This window comes from Balaenoptera physalus (genome assembly GCF_965194825.1).
Source record: "Balaenoptera physalus genome assembly, chromosome: X".
In the NCBI taxonomy this organism is placed as follows: domain Eukaryota; kingdom Metazoa; phylum Chordata; class Mammalia; order Artiodactyla; family Balaenopteridae; genus Balaenoptera; species Balaenoptera physalus.
The window spans coordinates 130,265,400-130,281,355 of NC_138903.1; the positions used below are offsets into that span (position 1 = coordinate 130,265,400).

General features: G+C 49.3%; 1 protein-coding gene across 7 annotated transcripts in view; it reads left to right on the plus strand.

Annotated features, from left to right (window-relative positions):
* The window catches only part of MAMLD1 (mastermind like domain containing 1), a 115,860-nt gene that overhangs the window by 81,210 nt on the left and 18,694 nt on the right, over positions 1-15,956 (plus strand). For 3 of the 7 annotated variants that reach the window (XM_082445734.1, XM_082445738.1, XM_082445737.1), the window contains one exon: positions 1,256-1,378. The exons of the other annotated variants lie outside the window; for them this stretch is intronic. In XM_082445734.1, the coding sequence (XP_082301860.1) occupies positions 1,256-1,378 (123 nt within the window). The remainder of the gene's footprint in view (positions 1-1,255; positions 1,379-15,956) is intronic. 7 annotated transcript variants of the gene reach the window in all.

The window sequence follows — 15,956 nt, forward strand, 5'->3', positions numbered from 1 at the left end:
GACACATACATAACTTCACAGTTTCTGGGGGCTGGGAATCCTGGCACAGCTTAGCAGGGCCTTCTGGCCCCAGGTTTCTCACAAGGTTGCAGTCATCTTAAGGTTCAACTGGGAAGGACTGGCTTCCAAACTCACTGCTGTGGTTGTTGGCAGGAAGCAGTTCCTTGTGGGTTGTTGGACTGAGGTCTCGGTCCCTCATGAGCTGTTGGCCAGAGGCCTCCCTTCTTGGTTCCTTGCCACGTGGACCTCTTCATAGAGCCTCTCACAACATGACGGCCAGCTTCATCAGAGCAAGCAAAAGAGAATGTGCCAGCAAGAGAGGCAGGGGGAGTGCCAGCAAGTCAGAAGTCACAGTCTGTATCACCTAGTCTGGGAAGTGACACTGCATCACGTGTGCAGTATTCTGTTCATTAGACGCGAGCATGAAGATGTGAATACCAGCAGGGGATTACAGGCTGGGGAGGGTACCAGGAGGCAGGGATCCCTGGGAACCACGTTAGATGTCTCCCTGCCCCAAATACCGTCTTTCATGCTTCCTCTTTTCCATTGCTCTCAGGCCTGCCCAAGTTCAGGCCCTCTTGATTCTTCATCCGAACTCGTACAGTTGACTCTTAAACTGGTCGCCCCAATAAACCATCCGTTTCTCTGAGAATTACCTTGCTATAACACAGACCTGATCATGTTCACACTTGCTCGGAAGATTCTGGAGGCCCATAAGCTGGCTCCATCTACCTCCTTAGACTCAGTGTCCATCGGGCCCCAAAGTGCTTGCAGCTCCCGGCCCACTCTGCGTTCTTGGCCTTGACTCCCACTGTTGCCTGTGTCTGGCCTTCCCTGCCCACCTTTGCTATCCTGTCCCACTCTTACAGCTCCTAAGGCTCAGTCACCATCCCCCCCGCCCCCCAGGAAGCTTTTCCCCAACTGTCCTCTGGACTTCCGTCTCCCACTCTGCCTCCTTCTTCTGTAGAGAAGCCAAGGAGTAGGTGGCCGTAAAGTGCTTGGCTGGGAATGTGGCCCAAGGGAAGCTCCTGGTGTGGGCTGACCTCTTTGCTGAGGGCCCTGGATGACCATGGCCGTGGCAGTCCCCAGAGGAGAGAGACCGTGTCTTTTTCATCCAGGTCTCATGAAGCATCACCAAGCAGAGCACTCCACGCCAGGGATCGGTCCTTCAATGGGAGCACCCGTGGGGGTGGCCAGGGTGAGCGGCCAGCCCTTGTCCACAGTTCAGGAGCACTTTGGTTTGATTTTGTTATAGGCCTGTTGCCAACTGTTTTCGTGGACTTCTGCAGCTGGCTTGGGGGAGCGCCAGCGTCAGCACCGGAGCCCTTATCCTAGCAGGCAAGATCCTCAGCCTGGAGCCGTGTCACCATCTAACATTGTGAGCCTTTTTGGTTTCTTTTGTGTTCAGTGGGGAACGTGTGTAGCCTGACTGTGTTGCCTCGGAGCCAGACCAGCTGGCTCACAGAGAGAATCTTTCATGATTAGGGTCGTGAAAATCACACCGGACTGATTCGCTAGGTGGGGCTGGAGAAAGTGTCCGGGAGAAAGCGCATGCAGCCGAGCTCCCCAGGCCAGGAGGGGCTCAGGTGATCTCTGCCGACAGAGGCAGGAGGCTGGGCTCCCCAATGGGATGCTCTTGCTGCCAAGAGCTACCTTCCCAGCCAGCACTGGCCAGTGCCCAGGGGCTGGGCGTGCTACCTGGTACTTCACCTGCCTTTTCTCGTCTTAGTCCTCAGGGATAGGGGCTGTTATCATTCTCTTTAAAGCTGAGAAGTCCCCAGGGTTGCCCACAGTCACACAGCAAGTCGGGGCCAGAGCAGGGAGTCTGGCTAGAGAGCCCACACTTGTAACCCCACGCACGGGGCCCTGCCTCCAGAGCCCTTAGTTCCTGCCTTGACCTTCTAACTGTTGCCTCTTCTACAAAGTGGGTGTGATGGTAGGTTGTTTGAGGTTGTCTGAGGATTAAAAGCGTCGATTCAGTGCATCTGAAGCACTCCAAACAGCCTGGTGCAAAAACTGCCAACGAAAGCTTGCTCTCACTCCTAGTCATGAGTCTCCAGATCTGTTTCCTGGGGGCGAAGATGGTTCTCAAACCTGGGGCTGTGTCGGGGCAGAATATGAGCAGTGCTCTCTCCAGACCCCATGCCTGCCAGTGAGATGGACAGGAGTGGTGGGGCCCACTAGCTTCGTGGGCTCTTCTCGTCCTAGGCCCTGCCCTGCCTAGACCACCGCAGGCCCGCTGGGCGAGGGGAAGGAGCCGCCTTTGTGCTTTCGCGCTGGCTCCGCCCCGCTTCCCAGCACCCTGCTCTGTGCACGGCGTTCTTTTAGCCAAGATGCACTGACGAGGCCTCCAAACGGGCACATCAGCAGCTCCGCTGTTCCTTCTCGTGGCCTTTCCGCATTCAGTTTAAGGCCTGAGAACCCAGCTCCGGTCACTTGTCCAGGAGAAGGTGGAAGAAAGGGAGAGGCGAGTGTTTGAGGCCCCCGTGGTGGGCAAGTACATGCTTCTTGCTCCCAGCAGGGAGAACTTGCCGTGTTTTACTGATGGCCAAGCTGAGCCTCAGGGAAACACTCGTTACCCCCTGGATGGCGTTGACTAGCTCGTCGCACCTCCGGGGATGGTAGTGGTTACCACAGAAGGACTGGGCATTCATGTTAAACCAGAAATGCCAAATCCAGCTGTCGCGAGGAGCTCGTTCTTATTTTCAGACTAGTTTTTCTCAGCTTGGGGGATTTCACTTTACCAGTTACGTGAGCGATCCAATTTCAGTGACCCGCTTGCTTGCACTGAAGGTAAAAGGTAAATGCCATCTGGCATCAGGGCAGCAGTTCAGCATGGCAAGGGCCCTGGAGGCAGACAGACTGGGGTTCAAGTCCAGACAGCAACTCTAAGTGGGCAATGTGCCAGGAGCAGTGTCACTTAAGCCCCCTGAGCCTCAGCTGCACCTGGGGAAAGGGATGGGCCCCATCTCGTAAGGCCTTGAAAAACAGGAGATGCTGAACCGATACCACTCAGACCCCTGCCCAGCCCACACTCCGCGCCCAGGCACGGCAGGCGTGGGCTCCCGGACTTGGATCTGGAACCCCTGGGGTCATACGCGTTTCCAAATTCAGAACTTTCGGGACTTTAGAAAAGTAATATGGTGCATATACCAAATATGACACGACCCTCCGGTGGAATCTGGGGCAGCATTTTATTATTTTTGCAGAGAAATATGAATATTTAACTAAGCCCAGGTCAAGTTTTGTTCCCAAATAAATTTTGGCACCAAATTTACAAAAATAAAATAGGCTTTCAGAGCTTTTGGCCTTGAAATTACAGATAAGGGATGTGGACCTAGAATTATTAAGGAAAGGACTATGGAGTCGTGACACCCAGCCCTGGTGTGTTGACTTTCAAGGCCCCCAAATCTCCTCACTGTATTCCCCACCCTACTCTCAAGGCTGGGTGACTTCTCTCTGTTTTGTTTTTTTTGTTGTTGGTTTTTTATTTATTTATTTATTTTTGTCTGTGTTGGGTCTTCGTTTCCTTGTGAGGGCTTTCTCCAGTTGCGGCGAGTGGGGGCCACTCTTCATCGCGGTGCGCGGGCCTCTCACTATCGCGGCCTCTCTTGTTGCGGAGCACAGGCTGCAGACGCGCAGGCTCAGTAGTTGTGGCTCACGGGCCTAGTTGCTCCGCGGCATGTGGGATCTTCCCAGCCCAGGGCTCGAACCCGTGTCCCCTGCATTGGCAGGCAGATTCTCAACCACTGCGCCACCAGGGAAGCCCTTCTCTCTGTTTTTAATCGAAGTGAGGCAAAATGAATTTTGTTGCCATAATTGAATGCCCCTTCTCGCTGAAAACCATTGAGGATACTTTAGGGTATTGTGAACATCAGGGTTAGGACTTCAATTTGACTATCAGCCACTGGCAGAGGAACTGACATTTACTCAAAGACAGAGACAGTTCTGTCCAGGAGATGGGACTTGTGCTCTGGAAGAGTCGGGGAAGCAAGAGGCAGCAAGAGCGCCCTGGGTGCACGTGCGATTGCAGAGCTGGGAGTGTAGCATGGCGGGGAGGAGGAACGAGGATGGTGGCCAGTTGGAATAAGAACAAAAAAGCCTGAAATCTGATCCTTGAGGCAGGCCGAGTGGGGGGGTGAGCAGCTGCAGAGAAATAGACCAAAGAGGCACATGCTATGGTTTGGAGAGATTTTGAGAGGGGCGAGAGAGGGGACCTGAGCCTGCCTCTGGGAAGGCTGGACGAGCCCTCACCTGCGTCTGCCCCGTTTATCGCCTTTAATGCCAGCCGCCAGTCTCCCGTGCTTAGGCAGCAGTGAGCACCCAGCAATGGCGGAGGCGTGGGCTCATCGGGGGAACTTGCCATCCACCCTCCTGAAGGGCTGGGCCGGAGGGGGATCTAGGCGCCTCGGTCTGAAGTGGGACCGTGAGGAAGCCCTCTTGTCACCCTCACCCGTGGGTGCCTCTTGTCCCTGGGAACTGAGCCCCTGAAGCACAGCACTCCCAGCACCCAGGGCCTGGAGGGAGACAGCACAGAGCCAGGGACAGCGGGGCCTTGGCCCTTGGTTCCTGGCAGGGTGCAGGCGCCGGGACTGGGCTTGAGGCTTGGATCACTGAGGTCCAAATCCCGGCTCTGCCACTTTTTCATTTGGCACGCTCCTTCCTCTCTCTGTGCCTCAGTCTCTCCATCTGCAAAATGGAGATGCTAGTATACCTATCAAATGGGGCTGCTGAGAGGATTCAACGAGATGAGGTAAAAGTGCCTGGCCCAGGGCCTGGCACGCAATAATGCTCCACCGATGTTAGCTCTACTGTTTCGAGAAAGCTCTTGAAACTCGGCACCCAGTGGAATGCGTTTAGGCTGCCAGGCTCCTCTCCGGCTCCCAGAGTTGGGTGGTGGCTTGCAGAGGAAGGGCGGGGGAGCGCCCTCCAGCCGTGGGGTGTCAGGGAGGCCAAGTGGCAGACACAGACTGGTGACCCCCGAAAGGAGCAGAGCAGCCGGGCCCGGCTGCAGCTTCCCGAGCACCCTGGCCAGTGGGGAGGGGACAGTGCTGGCCATTCTTCCCTCCAAGCACAGATGGCAGAGGTGCTGGGAGCCATGTGGGGGGCTGCACCATCCCCACGTGTGTGCTGAGTAACAAACGGCAGTAACAAATTCTGCCTGCATTCAGCTGGGCCCCAACCCCGCCGCTTGCAGCAGGCCGAGGGCTGCCTGGGTTTCTAGATCCAGAGGGACTGCTGCTGATGGGCGGAGAGAAAGAATGGAGGGCAAGTGAGGGCCAGCCTTGCCCGGCCCCCCGGCGCCAACGCCGCCAGGAGCACTGGTTCAGTGTGGTGACTTGGTTTGGACTTCCGAGGTTGGACTCGACTGCTCGGTAGAGCAGAACCTTGAATTACTGCTGTCTCGATTAACACTGCAAATTAAAATCTTTCCCTTCACACCGTGACCTCCCATTGCAAACCAAAATGATAAAACCAGGTTAGTTAGACCAAGAGAATTCCCTATTCTTGTCAAAGTTACGCCGGCTCCATTTTCCACTGGAGGAAGAGAGTCAGGAGAAATGGCAGCGTGTGAGTCTGCTCCTAGCCTCAACATCGTTCATGGCCCTTTAAAAGCAAGTGACCACTATCTTGCCAGAATACTACACCCCCGTGGGATCAGATGTACCACACGTTGTCAAGGAAGGGCCTGTGACCTTGGACTTGAGAGTCCTTTCAGCAGCTTCCCTTAATTCTTCTGCTGTTTTGAGGCTAAGAGGCAGGGCAGAGCGGCACTGCTCCCCGTGTAATGAGGAAAGCTTCTTCGCCTTTGTCTTCTACGAATTCTGGTGAGAAGCATCACAGATTTCATTTCAAAGGTTAGTACTGCTGAAATGCAAGAGCAGAGGCCCCTGGGGGAAGCTCTGGGTGCACTAAGGAAGAAGCGGGGCAGGCAAGTCAGATTTCAAAGAGCCCATGTGTCCGAGCTCGGGCCTCACCTTACACACGTCTTCTCTACCAGACATGAGGACATTTTCCTGAATAAGCATCTTTATTTTGTTTTTAAATTATTATTATTTTTAAGATTTATTTATTTATTCATTTTTGGCTGTGTTGGGTCTTAGTTGCGGCACGTGGGCTTTTCTCTAGTTGTAGCACTCAGGCTCAGTAGTTGCGGCGCGTGGGCTTAGTTGCCCTGCGGCACGTGGGATCCCTGACCAGGGATCGAACCGGTGTCCCCTGCATTGCAAGATGGATTCTCAACCACTGGACCACCAAGGAAGTCCCTAAGCATCTTTATTTTGTATTTAAGCACGATTGTACATACAAGCTTAGTTTTTCCTTTCTTTTTTTAAATTGGGCAGCAAAGAACTATTTAGTTTGGGGAAACATTTTTTAGCTGCTTTGGGAGGAAATATAATTAGACAAAGTTTACAATAAGTCCCCTACATACGAACCTCCAAGTTATGAGCTTTCAAAGATGCACACGTGCCCCTGTATGCCAGCTGTTGTACTGTACTACAGTACTGTTCAAGGTACTGTACTGTAAGATTAAAAATGTTTTCTTGGGATTTGCCTGGTGGCACAGTGGTTAAGAATCCGCCTGCCGGGACTTCCCCAGTGGTTCAGTGGTTAAGAATCCGCCTGCCAATGCAGGGGACATGGATTCGAGCCCTGGTCCGGGAAGATCCCATATGCCACGGAGCAACTAAGCCCGCGTGCCACAACTACTGAAGCCTGCACACCTAGAGCCCGTGCTCCGCACAAGAGAAGCCACTGCAATGAGAAGCCTGCGCATCTCAACGAAGAGCAGCCCCCGCTCGCCACAACTAGAAAAAGCCCACTTGCAGCAACAAAGACCCAACGCAGCCAAAAATAAATAAATTAATGAATTTTTAAAAAATTTTTCTTTATTTTTTGTCTTTGTTAGTTTTTTAGGTATTATTTGTCTGAAAAATACTATAAACCTATTACAATACAGTAATATATAGCCGATTGTGTTAGTTGGGTACCTAGGCTAACTTTGTTGGACCTCAAACAAATTGGACTTACAAATGCGCTCTCAGAACAGAACTCATTCATATGTAGGTGACTTACTGTTATAATACATTTTGATAATTTAGAGACCGACATCTCTGTGTTGAATAAGTTTTGTTTTAACCACTCTGAATTGCCAGGAAATGAAAGTCTGTTTGGCAAAACGCAGGCTCAGAACTTGGTACTAATGTTACCAAGAATCAGATTTTTTTTTTCAGTTTCTTTTTTGGTTTCTAAGTACCATTAATGATCCTCCACCTCAAAGCTATGTCCTTTTTTCAAGAAGTGGAAATTTTAAATGAGCTGCCTATCAAATGCTAACTTTTTAAACATCAAGCTTTTTCTGTGTCAGAAGCTGAAGAATAAGTGAGACGTCGCGTTGCAATGAGGCAGCATTACTTTTTGCCCCTGGAGTAATGATCCATCACTTAGTAAGGTCAACAACAAAATTAATGGGGATGCACAAAGCCCCCCAATTCAGATGCCTCCATAATGGCGATCACCAGCCTTAATTTTTAATTGCTTGACAATTGACTCATGAAAGCTAGAAAGGCAGCCATTTTCAGAAACCTCCTGTGAAGTTTTTGTTTGGTTTTTTGTTTGTTCCTTTTGTCTTCACATACCTGAAAGGAACACTAAACTTTGCTGAAGTTGGGGTGCCCAAAATAAGACATTTTAAAAATGAAGTGTGTAAATTATTTTATACTAAGTTCATTGAAACAAGCTGCATATTTGTCACTGTAAAGCAAGGAAAGGAATCTGACTTCAGTTTTCAAAGAGTCGAAGAGGACAGAAATAAATCATTGTGTTATGTTCCTTTAAACTGTAACTGCTTATGAATATCTACAAACCCAAAATGTAGACCACGTCAAGGAGAGGCCGTCCACTTCCACACATAAAACAGGTTTGAAAGTGAAGTGGTCAGCTACTGTTGTGACCCCAAGTGAAAAGTTAGCAAAATAGAAAAAATGTCTAGGGCAGATGGAGGGTCACAGTGGATTTGCACCGTTCGGCTGTGACCCTAACACCTACAGCCAGCGTTGTCGCTGAGTTCAGGATGGCGCCAGAGGAGCAACGCAGGTCAGAGATGCGACCCTCCGGGCGAGCAAGGGATGTGTCCTAAGGGGGCTCCACTGCACCCCTGCCCCTCCTTCCTGCACCCTCCCCAGCTTCCCTCTCTCAAATCCATTCGTGGCGCCATAGCACAAATTTATGGCAACCTCTCCTGAGCCCGTTTGTACGTTCAGCCTCTTCTGTCCCTTGGGGGTTGTCAAATCGCACAACCTGGGCCTGCTGGGCAAAGCAACAGTGTGCATATGCTCCTGGTGGCTTGCGAGCTTGAAGGGGGCAGCGGATGAAAGCAGCCCACCCCACCCCTACCCCCAGAGAGTTTCTGCTTCTTCCTAAGGAGCTGAAAAAGTTTAGGTTTTGATTGATCTCGTGAATTTTGCCCACAGTGACAAGCGCTGCTTTGTCTGATTGTGCTCTGTTGTTGTTGGATGAGGGCTTATCATGTTAGCTTCTCCCAACAAAAGCAGTGAGGTTGTTGAGAGCTAAAAGCAGCGTAAAGGTCCAAAGAGATCACACCTCCACCCCAGGCCCACGTGCGTGCGTGGCTGTCCTGAGAGCCCATGCGGTGCCCCGAGCTGAGCCTTCCCTGGCTCCTGCCTCCCAGGGGAATAACAGCTTCTAAGACAGTGGAAGAAAGGGGCAGCATTTCTCCATTTCTTCCATCCTTCGCTCCTTCTCCCCATGTGAACCGAGTTTCATGTTAGATTAGAAAGTGGGCAGCATGGACTCGCACAGAGCCCGTAGACCTTGACTCAGTGATGGAGAGCTAGGTGCACAGGAAAAGGGGAAGTGGGCAGTCCAGGAAATGATCACAAAGTCCTGGCCTAAATGTGACCTTGGAAGCCTGAAAGATGCATAGCCCTACTTCATCAGAAATTACTCCAACTCTTGCTTTGCTTTTGGGAGCTTTGGATTTGAAGCTAAATGCGGAGGCTCTATCTGGCCTTACCCCCTGCAGCATGCTACCATGTTTGGCCATTTTTGAGCAGAGGAAGTGAGCAGAATTGTGGGGACCCAGACTTTTCTACAGGCCCATGTCTGGGTGGCACGTGAAAAGAATTTGCCAAGCCAGCTGACTCAGGAGGCCAGTAGATGAAGGTGGACCCCTTATTCGCAATTTTGCATAATGATCATTTATTTCCATGTGACAAAGCTTTGAAAGATGTGGGAGGCCTCCAACCACCCTTGAGTGGCAGTAAGTGGGAACAATTCCATGACCTTTCCCTCTATCAGGCAACACTTTCAAAGATGAGCTCTAGAAAATGTGAACAGGCAAAGCTCTCAAATATGGCTTTCTAGTTTCATGTCGTCAAAAAACAAAATCTTGACACCGATTAGGATGGCTATTATTTTTTTAAAAATAGAAAAAACTAGTGTTGGTGAGATGTGGAGAAACTGGAAACCATATGCACTCTTAGTAGGAATGTAAAATGGTACAGCTGCCGTGGAAAACAGTAGGGTGGTTCCTCAGAAAATTAAACATGCAATTACCATATGACCCAACAATTCCATTCTTGGGTATATACCCAAAAGAATTGAAAGCAGGTTCTTGACCAGATATCTGTTCACCAGTGTTCCTAGCAGCATTTTCACAATGTCCAAAAGGTAGACGCAACCAAAATGTCCATAGAGAGAAGAATGGATGAACAAAATGTGATCCATCCACACAGTGGAATATTATTGAGCCTTAAAAGGAAGGAAATTCCAATACCTGTTACAACATGGATGAACTTTGAAGACATTATGCTAAGTGAAATCAGCCAGTCACCAAAGGACAAATACCATATTATTCTACTTATAACAGGGACCTAGGAGTCAGATTCATAGAGACAGAAAGCAGAGTGGTCCTTGCCTGGGGCTGGGGCACTGGGGGTTAGTGTCTAATGGGGACAGGTGTCAGTTTGGGAAGATGAAAAAGTCCTGGAGATGGATGGTGGGGATGGCTGCACGACACTGCGAATGTACTTAATGCCATGGAACTATGCGCTTAAAACGGTCAGTTTAACAGCAAGAAAAAAAGAAAAGAAAAAACAAATTTTAAAACATGAGCTAATCCTCTCCTAGTCAAGGCAGTATTTAATTTTGATAATATTAACGTGTGATGTTGAGGTGGCAGCAGCTGAGCTGCCTGTCTTCCTTCATGGAGAGGAGAGTACTGACTGCATGAGTACCATACCCATGTTTCTTCTGTGCAGGCCGGCTGCACTTCCTAGATGCCTTAGTGACATGCGTGCACTTCCCCTTTTCACTTAGTGCATGCGTGTTACACGCACGGCGTAGGGTTCCTGGGCATAGCCAACGCCTAGAAAGAACTTTCCTGATAAATTGATCACAACTTCTGTCCTTTTCTGGGCATTTTAGAGAAATGACAACATGTGGATGGGGGAACAAAGAAGTGATGTAGACAGAATGGGGTCTCTGCTCCGGAATGGGGTAAGAAAGCCCACTGGCTTCAAGGGTTCTCTGGTGCATCTGCAAGCCTAGAAACGCTAGGATGGCTCACAGTTTGCTGATTAATACAAGAGCCAACGGAACAATGCTAGGGACTCACTTTCTGTGCACAGTGTCCCTCTGGAGCAAGTGCTAGGCCCTGGGGTCGAGTTCTGGAAAAGGTTAAGGGGTCTCAGCTACGGTGAGAACCAGGCATGACACTGACACACAAAGTAGGAAACAGGAGCCCCTAGCCATTGTCCAAATGACTTTTGGGAAGTTGACACACCTGGTCACTGTGTCCCCACTCACACCCCAGCTCTCAAGACCTTCGGTTTCTGCCTTTCAGGGCCTGGCAGTGTCCGCTTTTTAATCAGAGTCATTTCTGTCTTGCCTGTGCCCCCATTTGCTAGCAGATTCCTCAGGCACACGATGTCTTATCTAGGTCTGTAAACGTGAGCTCGAGGAGCCTTTGAACAAATGACTGGAAGAAGGCAGGAAGGAATGAACCTATAAATCAGTTGCATCTGCTGGCCTCTGAGAATGACGCTCCTGAGATTATTTCGAGTGTTTTAGAGTAATTATTGGTAGAAATCCCCAATCTTCGAAGCCCAGGAGGCTGATGAGCTCAGATTCTTGTGTTGGACTTAAGGGAGAGCTCCGCCTCTGCACGCAGGGTCCCTACCCCCTGACTGTGACTGTCCACGAGGACAGACACTTGCCTACAATTCTACAAGTGCGCTATCTGAATACATTTGATTTCTTCAAACTCTAACAAAAATAGCACAGTTTTGGACCTCCAGGGGTAATTTGCACTGGTTGTTCTGTTGCGGTGGTAGCGCTTGTTTCATGCATTTTAGAAGGACAAACAAGACCTCTGGCTGCTATTTCACATACCACAATGATAGCAGCACATGATATAAGAAAAGAAAAAAAAGCTGGCTTAGAAATTCAGGCCACTCATTCCATTGCTTTTTTCCCCAGTTCAGATTCGCTTATGCCGCTCTGGGGCGGCACTGTTATTCCTAACGTAACCCAATCAATTTCAGTTTTGAAGGCTGCTCAGCGTGTGTTCTTGTCCTGTCAGACTTTAAATGTTAACTTATAAGAACAGCTGGTTGTATTTGAATAAGCTTTCCCCATTGGTTTAAAAGAATTAAAAGGTTTTTTTTTTTTACTAGTTCATGAGCACAGATTTTTATATCCTTTGTGGAAATGATCTTTGGGGGTTTCGTTTTGATTTGTTTGTTTTTGTCATTTTGACAGCTGTATTGTTAGCTTCTTCTATTTGCTTGATTCACTTTTCATTTGGAAGTGTCTTCTTTAGCAGAATAATTACATCACAGAGATTCCTTCCTGGCACCCTCCAGAAAGATCTCCTGATGTCCCCTATTGCTATATTAGCTGTTAGAGTTTGAGATTGGTACAGATCAAAGTAGCAGAATGGGGTTGAAAAGGACAGCTTCTGGCAATGGCCTTGACCCTGTCGATTCCCTCTGAACTCATAGAGCTCCAGCATCATATAGATCTGTTCTGCCTGGCCCTTTCCTCAGCAGCCGGTGGGCAGTACTGCTCTTCCAAGCGCTGTAGTTACCCCATCCTCACTGCAAAAGGCAGGATTGTAGCAGAGGACCCATCCTTTGATGAAACTATGTCAGCCGACTATCGGAATGACCTCATGGCCTCAGGAACTGACCGGACTCCGCTGCAAGCAACGAATATGCTTGTGACTTGTCAGAGCTAGATTGACATCCAGTTTAGAGTTTAGAATCCTTCTCCATGTGCCCCATTTTTGGAAACAAATTACAAAATCGTGAGGTTGATCAACACTGTAGTCCAGATTGACATATGTACACTAATATGTGTAAAATGGATAACTAATAAGAACCTGCTGTATAAAAAAATAAATACAATTTTAAAAATTAAAAAAAAAAATAAAAGACATTGTAGTCCAATATGCTCTCTGAGAATTCAGAGCCCTTCAGAAGTTTGAAGACAACTGGGATGTTCCCACCCCCAATTCTTTGCCCGTTTCCTGGCTGTTTCTCTCTGAACTGAGCACAAGGCATTGGCGTGAGGCCCTCTGGGTGGGAAAGGCTTTACTGCACTGACCCAAATGCTTCAGGTGCATGAGCCCTGCGCAGGGGAGAGCAGGAGGGTCATTCCCCTTGTTCCCAGCAACGCCGCCACTTCATTCCTGCTCCTCCATCTCACCTGCCATGGCAGTAGCCACAGCCCCACCTGCCCTGCCCACACTCATTGCCCAGGCAACTCCAACTTGTGACTCCGCCTTCCCATGTCTATTTCCCACTCTTCAGTAGATAAAAGGTGGTTTTTTTGGCACTCTTTTTTTTTTTTATTGTAGTATAGGTGATTTACAATGCTGTGTTAGTTTCAGGTGTGCAGCAAAGTGATTCCTTTATATATATATTTTTCAGATTCTTTTCCATTATAGGTTATTATGGGATATTGAGTAGAGTTCCCTGTGCTATACAGTAGGTCCTTGTTGGTTATCTACTTTATATACCTTAGTGTATATCTGCTAATCGATAAAGTTTTGATATAATATTGGACTAGGGTTTGAGAGAGAGAATGAACCCTCCTAGAGCCATCAGCACCCGAGTCACCAACACCTCTTACAGGCTTTTAATTTTTTGTTTATAGTTATTACCTCTGAAATCAAATCTTGACTTTCTGGTATGGTCTTGGGCTTTTCAAGGGATTTAAAAATTTAGGAGCTCGGTGCCAGTAATTGCTTTTAGGAGCCAGCACTGCTTATTTGCTATAGATGAATTCCAGTTTGGATTGTCAATTATTTTCTTCACAGAAAGCCACAAAGTACATATTTGAGTTAGCGTCGGAATTGAATTTGATCCAGGAATTCATAATGTTGTTAAGCTAGATTATTGCTGCTAAAACGTGGATCACATTCAACTAATGCAAAATAGAGTATTTAAGAGCTTGAGTACCACACTTGAGATCTGAGCAAAGAGCCCAAGATTGCAATCTGGGATCCGCACTCGATGCGTTTGCTGGGTCACGTTGTACAGACAGCTTAGGCGTGCTAGAATTCTCTTTAGATGAACTGGTCTGTGGGTAAAGGAAGATGACTCAAGGCTGAGCAGGGTCCCACAGGCCCCAGGCGTCATCGTCAGAGATGGGCTGTCCTCCAGCGTGAGGCTGGAGGTGTGACGCAGACGTCGTGAAGGTCCGGCCAGGCTAGAGTCTTTAGCAGTTAGGATGTATTGAGTCGCAAATAGCAGGAAACAATAAAGGGAACTGACTGAGTCCTGTAAGTGGAAGTCCGGCGCTTGGGCAAACTGCAGGTAGTGTCACCAAAGATGCTCTTTCCTCCCTGCTTCATCCTCAGGCCGGCTCCCCCTTGTGGGCACAGGACAGCCCTCAGCAACTCCAGGGGCTGCAGGCCGCCTCCTGCCCTCATCCAGGGGAGCAGAAGAGAGAGTTGCTTCGAGAAGGTCTGTCAGAAGAGCAAGGAGGCGTCTTTCCCAGAAAGCCCCTGGCACTTTGGGCACAGTGGCCTGAATTGATCACATGCCTACTATTCGGCTTCGTGTAAGCGGAGCTCGGTGCCCGGCCTCTGCAAGCCCAGGTGGAGCCAGGTTTCCCCAAAGCACATGGGCACATGGGGCAAGTGAGGCCGCCTGAACGGAAACTGTGGAAGGCACTGAGAGCAGGAGAACTAGGTGCCAGCTTAGCCATCATCTGTCTTTGCTGTAATCGGCCTCTTTGGCCATCCACAGTCATACCCTCCCTCTTTGCCATGCGTATGCCTCCCGAAATGCTCACTCCTCCAGAAAACCTATGTACACCCTCCCCAGAGGGGTTCAGTTCCAATCCAGAAACTGCAGATGTCGTGCCATCCCCTCAGTTTGGTCAGAGCATAGCCCCTCCTGTTCCCGGGACCCCTGGCCATCGCGCTTACCTTGGCAGAGAAAAAGCAGAAGTACAGGACAGGAAAAAAAAAAAAGAAGCTCCCATTTGGAAAGGAGGAATTGGAAAGCAACACACAGTGGTCACTAGCCCAGCATCCACGGGCTTAGGGGTTCCTTGCTTCTCCGGGCCTCAGTCTCCTCTTCTGTATAACGAGAGGGTTGGATTAAAGCAGTGGTTCTCTCTGGAGTGTGTCCTGGAGGGTTTGTGAAAGTGCAGAGTACTGGGCTCCACCTGCAGAGTTTCTGCTTCAGTAGGTCCGGGTGGGACCCAGACACGTGCATTTCTAACTGCTGCTGTTGGCCCAACGACTCGCACTTTGAGAACCTCTGGTGTAGATGAGCCCCACAGGCCCTGCTGATTCTGACATTTGGGACTCAGCTTTTTCTTAGCTATCTCTTTCGTTCTACGTTGATTTACAACAGATTGTTCTATAAATGGGACACACCCTACCCTACCATGTGAATAGCTAAAAACATCTCCGACCCCCAGCTTTGGTTTGTTATCTGATTTTCAGCAAGTGGGCTTAGGGCTTCAGGAGAGCCAACAACTTTCTTGAATTTAATAAGTTAGGAATAGAAATACGAAGATTGTTCATCTGTCTTCCCCGCCCCCATCCACTGCAGCACGATGTTCTTTGGGTTGACTCTGTGTGACTCCAGAAAGCAGCCCTTTTTCCAGGGAGAACCCAGATCCTTAGGCCTCATTTTGAAAGCCTTCTCCCTACATAATCTGCGTATCCATCAGGTCTTGGGACAGGAGTGGCACTGGGTGAAGCTGTGATGTAGATAAAGTTGATTTGAGAACTTTGCCAATTTTCTGCCCAGGACCCCCTCACCTGGACAACATCTCTTTGTCCTTCAGGTCACAGCTTAAAGTTCAGTTCCCCCAAGAAGCCTCCTCTCACTAACCCCTCACCCCAGCCAGGCTGGGTTCTCCTATTGTTCTCTGCAGTGTTCCCTTATAGCACTTACCACCTTTGTTATAAATCCCGTTTAAGTGATCTCCATTACATGAACGTGCCTGCTCTAAAAGGGCAACACCATCTCTGCTTTGTCCACCAGTGTTATCACAGCACAGGGCCTGGATCCTGGTGGGTGCTCAGTAAATATGTGTTGCACGAATGCTATAAAAGGCAGACTGTGAGCAGATTCCAGCCACCGTATTTTATTACAAGGAAAGCTATCGAACAATCTATACTATACGTTCTACTATGTGCAGTGATGGTTGCTCCAAAGGAACGAAACAGACAAGCCCTCAGAAGAAACAAACACACTGATAGAGAGCCTCAGGGTCCCTGGCAACTGCAGCCAAATCTTTCATACCCCTCCTGCCTTCTCTCTGGGAACCTGGCACCTGGGAACTAGGTATCTCCTTACCAGGCACCCTGGGCCTCCTCTCTCCAGACAGCAGCTTCCTGAACGCCCAGCTCCACCCCTCCCACAGCCATAGTTTGGAGATAGGCATTTGGGTGAAGTCAGTGGAAG